At 42.0% G+C, this 12,539-nt stretch overlaps 2 protein-coding genes across 2 annotated transcripts in view; both read right to left on the bottom strand.

Annotated features, from left to right (window-relative positions):
- Window positions 1–242: 242 nt before the first annotated feature.
- On the bottom strand, window positions 243–2,576 carry LOC116371278 (homeobox protein HMX3-A-like). The gene is made up of 2 exons (XM_031820136.1): window positions 2,113–2,576; window positions 243–1,907 (listed from the first exon to the last, which is right to left on the bottom strand). The coding sequence occupies exons 1-2, from the start codon at window positions 2,330–2,332 to the stop codon at window positions 1,330–1,332; spliced, it is 798 nt and encodes a 265-aa protein (XP_031675996.1). The 5' UTR covers window positions 2,333–2,576; the 3' UTR covers window positions 243–1,329.
- A 4,014-nt stretch (window positions 2,577–6,590) lies between these two features.
- LOC109887578 (homeobox protein HMX1-like) overlaps window positions 6,591–12,539 on the bottom strand; it is a 34,799-nt gene continuing 28,850 nt past the window's right edge. Inside the window, exon 2 of the mRNA XM_031820137.1 lies at window positions 6,591–7,587. Within this exon, the coding sequence (XP_031675997.1) occupies window positions 6,959–7,587 (629 nt within the window). The 3' untranslated portion in view covers window positions 6,591–6,958. The remainder of the gene's footprint in view (window positions 7,588–12,539) is intronic.

The raw sequence follows: 12,539 nt of genomic DNA on the forward strand, positions 1-12,539 counted from the left end.
TAAGAAGCCTGGTTCTTAATTAATTAAAGCACTTGACTGCAATCAGTGATATTTCACAAAGCAGGATTAGCTCTCTCTCTGTCTCTCTCTTTCTCTCTCTCTCTCGCTCTCTCTCGCTCTCTCTCTCTTTCTCTCTCTCTCTCTTTCTCTCTCTCTTTCTCTCTCTCTCTCGTCGTTGGCGATAATCAGATTCACATGCTGTGTCTTGAGATTAGTTACACGCCAAGCGTGTTACAACAATAAGCCTATTGTCTTCGGTTTCATAATATTTATTATGAAATGTGAATTCTGTGTTTCTATACCAGAATTGTGAAAAATACCACATTCATCACGTGTTTCTGGAACCGTACTAATAGTTAGCAGACATGTTGTTAATTGTTTGTATAACATTTTTGACATCTCTACATTAAACGGTGTTTAAGAGTAAATACGGTTTGTAAAACAACTCCAAAATGCATTTATACATCCGTTCCCCATACATCCTACAACTGAAGGCTTTAAGGCGCAGCACAGCAACGCGTAGTTGACATAAACCTTTGTACCAAACGATGTTTTTTTTAATATATACATAAAAACCATTTTTTTATGACAGATTCAGTCCAATTTATAGTGTTGGGAAGAAATAATAATGTTATACTTGTAATTGAAATAAAGTTTAAACATGCGTAAAAAAATTATAATCATTACATTCATTTTAAATACATAGTTAATTTAATTAATTGAAAATGAAATATAATACAGTACCTGCATGCAAATATAATACCATCTTTGGCCGTGTTTAGACTGCTGGGAAAAGCTGTCGTTAATAACAGGTTCATAATAATCATAATCCTAATAATAATTTAATAAATGAATATTAGACCCACTGTTTTAGGCCTACGCTGGTACTCTGCGTACTGAAACAGCGATCTAGTATTATTACATAAAACTCAATATGGAGTTATTCTGCATGTCTTTGTGTGATAGGATATCCTGCAAATATGTTCTTGAGTTTTATATCAACATTGTTGATGTGTGTCAATAAATACAATTGGCGCAGGCTATCGATGTGACAAGTAGGATTGAGCTAGGCCTTAGGTCAACAGGCTATCCTTACAAGTAGCCTTTTTAAAGGCCTACATGGGCCAGACTCGACCTTACGTTTTTTAACACGATGATGATGGGGGGGGGGGGGGGGGGACGCTAAATGCGGAAGCTGTAATTGGCATGATATATCACTTTGTAAACAGTGTCTTTTTGGCGATGATGCTAACCCTACGCCTCCTTCGAACAGACTAGGCCGGGTTTAAATAGGACTACGTCTCCTTTAAGCAGACTCGGCCTTGTCTACTACAGGACAACGTCTCCTTCGAATAGACTAAAGTACTTGCTGGCATTGGAAAAACATAAATAATGCGTGCTACTGCCAGGGTATACGATGGGCAGGGGCATCGGCATCAAGCATCTCCCCAGCAGGTTATTGTCTTTGTACAAGGCCGGGAGCTGCAGAGCCTTCCCCGGACCCGCGTCGGAGAAATCACCGTTGGGACCATCTAGCGCTGTTGAAATCTGTCTTTTCAATTTATTCCTTCGGTTCTGGAACCAGATTTTGACCTGCGTTTCCGTTAACTGGAGAGAACTGGCGAGGCAGGCACGCTCGGCGCTGCTAAGGTACCGCTTCATATCGAAAGTAGATTCCAACTGAAAGATCTGTCTCTTGGAGAAGATTGTGCGAGTTTTTTTCTTGGTTATTACTAACAGTTGTTTTTTCTTGCCGTTGCTATCACCGTCTCCGGTGTGATGCGTCGAGGAGCAGTCGTCGCCGCTGTCCCCGCTTTCGAAGCAATTGTCGGTGATCTGTAACGAGTCTTCCCGGGTGATAGCGACGGCCTTGGGTCCTCCGGTTGGGCTACAGTCGTTATCCGGCTCTGAGAACAGAAATGGGACAGAAATTGTATTCAGCAATATATCTATATAGCTTGACGCTGACAGTTTATCAGGCTACAATATTATGCTACACATATAAATGCAGTAGGCCCGATGTGTTGAATCAGGCTACAAAAGCGCAGTTTAGTCTGCTACAGTGTAGTGTTTAACATTCATATTTTACCATATTAGGCAACAGTTGCCTACCTGCATTGTGTAGCCTTGTCGCGGGGTCCATTCTCCGTTGATGGTCATCGAACCAGTACAGTCCCGTGCTATTCTGTAGCCTGCTACCGGAATGACAGCTGTCAACTGTCTTCCTACCGTTGTTACCGCTCGAGTATGTCTGCAGGTTCAGAATATTGTCTATGGTGAATTTGAGAGACGCGGCAGTCGGCTTGCATGACGCGTCCACTTTGCTCATCATTTTAGAGAAATGGCCTCTTTTGTCCCGCAAGGAATTTTCGAACCAAATGTCCCTGCGCTCTAGAAGTGGAACTTGGAACACTCTTTCTCTCTTCCTAACGACGTCTTGACGCTCCACGCACCATTTGCTCCATGCGAGGATGATGAGGGGATTGGACTGGGGCTTTCACGGCGCGCCTCTCTCTCTCTCTGCCTCGCCTGTAACTTCCACGGACCGGATGGAACGTTGGTGCGCCCTCGTTCATTGGACAAGAGGAGTGCCTGCGAGGGGCCAATTGCATCAAGGGGAGGGGAAGAAAGAGAGAGAGGGGAGTAGAATGTTATCGTTTTCCCCTTCTTTTCTTGAGCCTGGCATCTGGTATACAGGCTACGAAATGAAGAATGGAAATTATTCATTAGAAAAAATTTAATTTGAGGTGTTCTGCATTTGAGGAATTAGCCTATTTTATTTTTCTGCTGTCATGGCTTTGGGTTGGTGAATATATAATGTCTAGCTATAGACCCTGCAGTTCTGCCTTAGAAGGTAGGCTACCCAATACATCCTGTTTTAGACTTAACACCTGGTGCTGACCGGGTCCAAACCCGATGTCCACCAGAAGGTTTGTCGTTGGGAGAAGCGGAGGTGGATTACGGGGTTTCAGCGTTTTTTTTTTTCAATGACAGGCGTTTTTAATGAAGTTCACGTTTTAATGAGGCCTTTTCGACGAGCTGTAGTTTTCAAAGTAAAAAAACAAACCAAGAGAAACTCCAATATAAATATATTACAAATAGTATTTGCATGAATGTAGCTGGAATAACATATTGAAACACAACATTTACTGTAAATTAAAATAGCCGAGCTCCATTTCTATGTGTAGCCGTTTCCATTTAATTTAGGCCCGCATTGCAATTCATTAACGCATATTTATTTCTTTGCATCTTATAAACTCGTTAACTGATAGAAGGGAACGAATAGAATAGAACCCATCAGGCTTCTATATTCCGCCCGCGGTGGATAAAGTCCCCAAACGTCATACTTGAGTCATAGTAAAAAAATATACCTTCATAGAAAATGACTCGAGTAAAATTGAAAGTCACCCAGTAAAATACTACTTGAGTAAAAGTCTAAAAGTATTTGGTTTTAAATATACTTAAATAGGAAAAGTAAGTATGTATTGAAAGTAAAAGTATAAATCATTTCAAATTCCTTTTACTAAACAAACCAGACGGCACCATTTAATTATTTTATATTTTTTTTACAGATAGCCACGGGGCCACTCAAACACTCAGACATATTTTACAAACGAAGCATTGGTGTTTAGTGAGTCCTCCAGATCAGAGGCAGTAGAGATGACCAGGGATGTTCTCTGTTTCGTGAGTCCTCCAGATCAGAGACAGTAGGGATGACCAGGGATGTTCTCTGTTTAGTGAGTCCTCCAGATCAGAGGCAGTAGGGATGACCAGGGATGTTCTCTGTTTCGTGAGTCCTCCAGATCAGAGGCAGTAGAGATGACCAGGGATGTTCTCTGTTTAGTGAGTCCTCCAGATCAGAGGCAGTAGAGATGACCAGGGATGTTCTCTGTTTAGTGAGTCCTCCAGATCAGAGGCAGTAGAGATGACCAGGGATGTTCTCTGTTTAGTGAGTCCTCCAGATCAGAGGCAGTAGAGATGACCAGGGATGTTCTCTGTTTAGTGAGTCCTCCAGATCAGAGGCAGTAGGGATGACCAGGGATGTTCTCTGTTTAGTGAGTCCTCCAGATCAGAGGCAGTAGAGATGACCAGGAATGTTCTCTGTTTAGTGAGTCCTCCAGATCAGAGGCACTAGAGATGACCAGGGATGTTCTCTGTTTAGTGAGTCCTCCAGATCAGAGACAGTAGAGATGACCAGGAATGTTCTCTGTTTAGTGAGTGAATTAGACCATTTTCCTGTCCTGCTAAACATTAAAAATGCAACACGTACTTATGGGTGTCTAGGAAAATGTATGGAGTTAAAAGTACATTATTTTCATTAGGAATGTAGTGAAGTAAAAGTTAAAGTGGTCAATAATATAAACAGCAAAGTAAAGTACAGAAACCTCCCCAAAATAACTACTTAAGTAGTACTTTAAAGTATTTTTACCCCATTGTGTGTTTTGCACAAGGCTATGAGGTATAGGGCTATAATCAATATAATGGCTGAAAGACTACACGCTATAGTGGAGAACAGAGGCCTGTTTAACTAGGCCTGTAAATTATTATTTACAACGGCAGCCTACACCGGACAAACCCGGGCCAATTGCCCGGGCCAATTGCCAAAGAGCCTTACGTGACTCCCGATCACGGCCGTTTGTTATACAGCCTAGATTCGAACCAGGGTGTTTTTAGTGACGCCTGTAGCACTGAGATCCAGTGCCTTAGACCGCCGCGCCACTTATTCATATAGACCTAGACTGTGTTTAGGGTAGGTACTGTTATCCACGTGGTATTGAGCGTTATATTGAAAACTGCTTATTGTCCGGGACAAAGTTAGAACCTTCTATTGTATTGTTTGTTGAGATGATGATCGTGACCATATTTTTTGTTGTTGTCCGTTTTACAGATAAAAACATAGCAGAAGGAATTTCAATTAGTGTACGTTATTTTACCCAGGAAACCACACGGCCACACGTTCTCCCAAATGCAAAACGTCTATCGTCTTCGATGGGGATGTGGTTGTGATGAATATAGTTAGCGTTGAGTTGTTTTACTCCATAAATATGTGTTGTCCTCGGACGTTATCTCAAGTATCCTTCTCCCGAATGAATGGCGGCTCCCTCGTACAGGCAGAGGCTACTGAACGTTTAATGATAATAAATACATATTTATGTCGACGAAGTAAACGCGTTGTTAAATATAAATATTTATAAGCTATAATCCTATTAGTTCGGATTATAAGAGAGGCTACTTTAGTGGGTCCGTGGATCCTCTGAATAAAACGTCTACCTGTGTTGTAAATAAATAACATATTATCGTTGTTTTATTTATTTCTATTTCACCTTTATTTAACCAGGTAGGCTAGTTGAGAACACCTTTATTTAACCAGGTAGGCTAGTTGAGAACACCTTTATTTAACCAGGTAGACTAGTTGAGAACACCTTTATTTAACCAGGTAGGCCAGTTGAGAACGAGTTCTCATTTACAACTGCGACCTGGTCATAGTAGGCTACTATGCAGGTTTGCAAGTTCAAACCCCCCGAGCTGACGAGGTACAAATCTGTCGTTCTGCCCCTGAACAGGCAGTTAACCCACTGTTCCTAGACCAGTTAACCCACTGTTCCTAGACCAGTTAACCCACTGTTCCTAGGCCGTCATTGAAAATAAGAATTTGTTCTTAATTAACTGACTTGCCTAGTTAAATAAAGGTAAAAATAAATAAAAAATATAGAACTATGAGTCCTACCGTATAGGTCTATAAACCAACTAACTATATGGTTCAACTGTTTCTTATACAGTCGTCTAGTCTGCTGAGGCTCACAATCACAACTTGCCAGCTGCCAGCCAGCTCAGGCCTGGTGTTGCAGTAGCGTGATGTCATATTTATGTAATAGTGCCTATAATTCATTTGTCCTCACCAACATCCTTTCGATGACCCCGTAATGTTTTATAAATATGAATGATGACATCAGACCATATTTCCTCTAATGGAGAGACGGGTGTTCCCAGTTCAGTTGCAGGGCAGAGAGCATGTTAGGCCTGCATGCCGGGTAAGGCCATGTTCAAAATAACTCAATGAAGTCAAATGTTTTTTTTCCCATGGAAACGTGTCGTGAGCTTCTTATATATATATATGTATAGATTTCAAATAGGTATTTTGTTTTTTCTTCTCCGCTCCATTACTTCTTTAGGCTACACATTTCATTTGGTAACTTTTACAATGAACTTGTGTTTAAGAAGTGAAGGTCTATACGCTGATATGTGTGAGAACTATCGCTGCCCGGACGGAGGATTTGTGCAGTTCGCTGCACACTACGTCTTCTGTCCTCGTCCGTGTCTATTTGACGGAAGTAAAACTGGCGAAATAATATATACTAGTCTATATTTGTAGCTTATAGTCCGGGAGGAGCCAAGAGATGGGGTAAATTCCGATCAAATTACTTACAATTTCACATGGATTGATCAACTGTAGGCTACAGTTGATCGATCAATCGAATCTCATGCAAGTTCAACTCTGGACGTTAGTCGAAATAGCTCGAAAATTTACCCCGAAGCAAGTTGCCGGAGGACACACAAGACAACAGCAGACACACACACATCACTCATATCTTGTGATTCGTTTATTTAGAGCTATATTGTGGAGGGGAAAAAAGTGACGTTAGAAACGGTCTTTGAATATAAAAGTCTTTGCACAAATAGACGTGTATTAAAAAAACAGAGCAATGTGGACCGGCACAAACACTATCATGATCTGGTGTGGCGATAATATAATAAAAGTAAATATGTAAAGTAGTACAATTACAACATTTAAAAAAAACATCGCGATCAATTGTAAGTCTAAAGGCCATATCTTCAAACTGTTTTACTTGTATAGTTTTCCGCAGTTATTGTTATTGCACGATTCGCTATCTTCAATAATTGAATAAATTAATGACATGACCTGAACAAAAAAGTAGTGAAAACTCGGTAACGGTCTTTACACCAACCCGGTCATTTGCGAGCGTAGTAAACGCATGGAGTGCGCAAACGAGGAGAAGGGATAGTTCACAGGGTTCGAGAAACTCATCAAAGGAGGGGAGACCTGGGACACGTTGACGTTGAAACCCAACGTCGAGGGCGTGGAGCTTTCGTGATATAGAATCGGAACTCGGACTATCCGTTGGGACGAGTGGGAAACGTTTACGGTCTCTAGATCCGCGGCCATCTGTCTCTTCCATTTGTTCCGTCGATTCTGGAACCAGATTTTCACCTGCGTTTCCGTTAGCTGGAGAGAGGTCGCGATACCTGCCCGTTCAGAACTGCTCAGGTACCGTTTCATATCGAACGTCGACTCCAACTGAAACACCTGACTCCGACTGAAAACGGTTCTAGTTTTCTTCTTCCGGACAGAGCTCGGGTCCAGAGTGGCTTCCGGGTCCGACTGATCGTCAAAGGCGTTCTGCGTCTCGTCGTTGTCCTCGGTCAGGCTGCTGTCTGCCGTTTTCCGTCCCGTTTTGTCGCTGCCTTCAGTGGGTTCTTCTGACACGGCGGAAGAGACGGAGTCTCGGTCGCTGGCTGAGTGGGAGCAACAACGGTCCTCTGAGCATCTACTGTCCTCTTTGGGATCTGTGGGGAAAAATACAACATTAATTAAATGTGAATCGAATATGGACACATGGCATCAAAGTCTGAATGATTTCAATAGGCTGTTGCTAAGGAACAGAAGCTGGCCATAAAAACAAAGGAGTAAAATATAGGCCTGTACCTATAGTTAATCTATGAGTTTAAAGAGTAATGGAAAGTTACTGATACAGAGATAACTGATACAGAGATAACTGATGGATATAAATATAGGCCTGTACCTAGAGTTAATCTATGAGTTTAAAGAGTAATGTAGGGATAACTGATGCAGAGATAACTGATGTAGAGATAACTGATGGATATAAATATAGGCATGTACCTATAGTTAATCTATGAGTTTAAAGAGTAATGGAAAGTTACTGATACAGAGATAACTGATACAGAGATAACTGATGCATATAAATATAGGCATGTACCTATAGTTAATCTATGAGTTTAAAGAGTAATGGAAAGATAACTGATACAGAGATAACTGATGTAGAGATAACTGATGTAGAGATAACTGATGCATATAAATATAGGCCTGTACCTATAGTTAATCTATGAGTTTAAAGAGTAATGGAAAGATAACTGATACAGAGATAACTGATGTAGAGATAACTGATGTAGAGATAACTGATGGATATAAATATAGGCCTGTACCTATAGTTAATCTATGAGTTTAAAGAGTAATGGAGAGTTACTGATACAGAGATAACTGATACAGAGATAACTGATGTAGAGATAACTGATGGAGAGATAACTGATGCAGAGATAACTGATGGAGAGATAACTGACGGAGAGAACTGATGGAGAGATAACTGATGGAGAGAACTGATGGAGAGAACTGATACAGAGATAACTGATGTAGAGAACTGATGTAGAGATAACTGATGGAGAGATAACTGAGGAAGAGACAATAGGATGGAGAGAACTGCTGTAAAGATAACTGCTGGAGAGATAATATGACGGAGTGCACTACTGCTGACCTAGGGCCCTATTCCCTATATAGTGAACTACTTCTGACCTAGGGCCCTATTCCCTAAATAGTGAACTACTGCTGACCTAGGGCCCTATTCCCTAAATAGGGCACTACTGCTGACCTAGGGCCCTATTCACTATATAGTGAACTACTTCTGACCTAGGGCCCTATTCCCTAAATAGTGAACTACTGCTGACCTAGGGCCCTATTCCCTAAATAGGGCACTACTTCTGACCTAGGGCCCTATTCCCTAAATAGTGCACTACTGCTGACCTAGGGCCCTATTCCCTATATAGTGAACTACTTCTGACCTAGGGCCCTATTCCCTAAATAGTGAACTACTGCTGACCTAGGGCCCTATTCCCTAAATAGGGCACTACTGCTGACCTAGGGCTCTATTCCCTAAATAGGGCACTACTGCTGACCTAGGGCCCTATTCCCTAAATAGTGCACTACTGCTGACCTAGGGCCCTATTCCCTAAATAGGGCACTACTTCTGACCTAGGGCCCTATTCCCTAAATAGTGCACTACTTCTGACCTAGGGCCCTATTCACTATATAGTGCACTACTGCTGACCTAGGGCCCTATTCCCTAAATAGGACACTACTGCTGACCTAGGGCCCTATTCCCTAAATAGGGCACTACTTCTGACCTAGGGCCCTATTCCCTAAATAGTGCACTACTTCTGACCAGAGCCCTATTCCCTAAATAGTGCACTACTGCTGACCTAGGGCCCTATTCCCTATATAAGGAACTACTTCTGACCTAGGGCCCTATTCCCTATATAGTGAACTACTTCTGACCTAGGGCCCTATTCACTGTATAATGAACTACTTCTGACCTAGGGCCCTAGTCACTATATAATGAACTACTTCTGACCTAGGGCCCTATTCACTATATAATGAAATACTTCTCACCTAGGGCCCTATTCCCTATATAGTGAACTACTTCTGACCTAGGGCCCTATTCCCTATATAATGAACTACTTCTGACCTAGGGCCCTATTCCCTATATAATGAAATACTTCTCACCTAGGGCCCTATTCCCTATATAATGAACTACTTCTGACCAGAGCCCTATTCCCTATATAATGAACTATTTCTGACCTAGGGCCCTATTCACTATATAATGAACTACTTCTGACCTAGGGCCCTAGTCACTATATAATGAACTACTTCTGACCTAGGGCCCTATTCACTATATAATGAAATACTTCTCACCTAGGGAACTATTCCCTATATAGTGAACTACTTCTGACCTAGGGCCCTATTCCCTAAATAGTGCACTACTGCTGACCTAGGGCCCTATTCCCTAAATAGGGCACTACTTCTGACCTAGGGCCCTATTCCCTAAATAGTGCACTACTTCTGACCTAGGGCCCTAGTCACTATATAATGAACTACTTCTGACCTAGGGCCCTATTCACTATATAATGAAATACTTCTCACCTAGGGCCCTATTCCCTATATAGTGAACTACTTCTGACCTAGGGCCCTAGTCACTATATAATGAACTACTTCTGACCTAGGGCCCTATTCTCTATATAATGAAATACTTCTCACCTAGGGCCCTATTCCCTATATAATGAACTACTTCTGACCAGAGCCCTATTCCCTATATAATGAACTACTTCTGACCTAGGGCCCTAGTCACTATATAATGAACTACTTCTGACCTAGGGCCCTATTCACTATATAATGAAATAATTCTCACCTAGGGCCCTATTCCCTATATAGTGAACTACTTCTGACCTAGGGCCCTAGTCACTATATAATGAACTACTTCTGACCTAGGGCCCTATTCCCTATATAATGAAATACTTCTCACCTAGGGCACTATTCCCTATATAATGAACTACTTCTGACCAGAGCCCTATTCCCTATATAGTGAACTACTTCTGACCTAGGGCCCTATTCCCTATATAATGAACTACTTCTGACCTAGGGCCCTATTCCCTATATAATGAACTACTTCTGACCAGAGCCCTATTCCCTATATAATGAACTACTTCTGACCTAGGGCCCTATTCACTATATAATGAACTACTTCTGACCTAGGGCCCTAGTCACTATATAATGAACTACTTCTGACCTAGGGCCCTATTCACTATATAATGAAATACTTCTCACCTAGGGCCCTATTCCCTATATAGTGAACTACTTCTGACCTAGGGCCCTATTCCCTAAATAGTGCACTACTGCTGACCTAGGGCCCTATTCCCTAAATAGGGCACTACTTCTGAAATAGGGCCCTATTCCTTAAATAGGGCACTACTGCTGACCTAGGGCCCTATTCCCTAAATAGGGCACTACTTCTGACCTAGGGCCCTATTCCCTAAATAGTGCACTATTTCTGACCTAGGGCCCTATTCCCTAAATAGTGCACTACTTCTGACAAGAGCCCTATTCCCTAAATAGTGCACTACTGCTGACCTAGGGCCCTATTCCCTATATAAGGAACTACTTCTGACCTAGGGCCCTATTCCCTATATAGTGAACTACTTCTGACCTAGGGCCCTATTCACTGTATAATGAACTACTTCTGACCTAGGGCCCTAGTCACTATATAATGAACTACTTCTGACCTAGGGCCCTATTCACTATATAATGAAATACTTCTCACCTAGGGCCCTATTCCCTATATAGTGAACTACTTCTGACCTAGGGCCCTATTCCCTATATAATGAACTACTTCTGACCTAGGGCCCTATTCCCTATATAATGAAATACTTCTCACCTAGGGCCCTATTCCCTATATAATGAACTACTTCTGACCAGAGCCCTATTCCCTATATAATGAACTACTTCTGACCTAGGGCCCTATTCACTATATAATGAACTACTTCTGACCTAGGGCCCTATTCACTATATAATGAAATACTTCTCACCTAGGGCCCTATTCCCTATATAGTGAACTACTTCTGACCTAGGGCCCTAGTCACTATATAATGAACTACTTCTGACCTAGGGCCCTATTCTCTATATAATGAAATACTTCTCACCTAGGGCCCTATTCCCTATATAATGAACTACTTCTGACCAGAGCCCTATTCCCTATATAATGAACTACTTCTGACCTAGGGCCCTATTCACTATATAATGAACTAATTCTGACCTAGGGCCCTAGTCACTATATAATGAACTACTTCTGACCTAGGGCCCTATTCACTATATAATGAAATAATTCTCACCTAGGGCCCTATTCCCTATATAGTGAACTACTTCTGACCTAGGGCCCTAGTCACTATATAATGAACTACTTCTGACCTAGGGCCCTATTCCCTATATAATGAAATACTTCTCACCTAGGGCACTATTCCCTATATAATGAACTACTTCTGACCAGAGCCCTATTCCCTATATAGTGAACTACTTCTGACCTAGGGCCCTATTCCCTATATAATGAACTACTTCTGACCTAGGGCCCTATTCCCTATATAATGAACTACTTCTGACCAGAGCCCTATTCCCTATATAATGAACTACTTCTGACCTAGGGCCCTATTCACTATATAATGAACTACTTCTGACCTAGGGCCCTAGTCACTATATAATGAACTACTTCTGACCTAGGGCCCTATTCACTATATAATGAAATACTTCTCACCTAGGGCCCTATTCCCTATATAGTGAACTACTTCTGACCTAGGGCCCTATTCCCTAAATAGTGCACTACTGCTGACCTAGGGCCCTATTCCCTAAATAGGGCACTACTTCTGACCTAGGGCCCTATTCCTTAAATAGGGCACTACTGCTGACCTAGGGCCCTATTCCCTAAATAGGGCACTACTTCTGACCTAGGGCCCTATTCCCTAAATAGTGCACTATTTCTGACCTAGGGCCCTATTCCCTAAATAGTGCACTACTTCTGACCAGAGCCCTATTCCCTAAATAGTGCACTACTGCTGACCTAGGGCCCTATTCCCTATATAAGGAACTACTTCTGACCTAGGGCCCTATTCCCTATATAGTGAAC

Source organism: Oncorhynchus kisutch, unplaced genomic scaffold (assembly GCF_002021735.2).
Source record: "Oncorhynchus kisutch isolate 150728-3 unplaced genomic scaffold, Okis_V2 scaffold3069, whole genome shotgun sequence".
Taxonomy (NCBI): domain Eukaryota; kingdom Metazoa; phylum Chordata; class Actinopteri; order Salmoniformes; family Salmonidae; genus Oncorhynchus; species Oncorhynchus kisutch.

Coding starts and splice junctions, on each gene's coding strand:
- LOC116371278 (XM_031820136.1), bottom strand. CDS start 2,332: ATGATGAGCAAAGTGGACGCGTCATGCAAGCCGACTGCCGCGTCTCTC. Junction 1,908..2,112: donor GACAAGGCTACACAATGCAG/GTAGGCAACTGT, acceptor TTCTGTTCTCAG/AGCCGGATAACGACTGTAGC.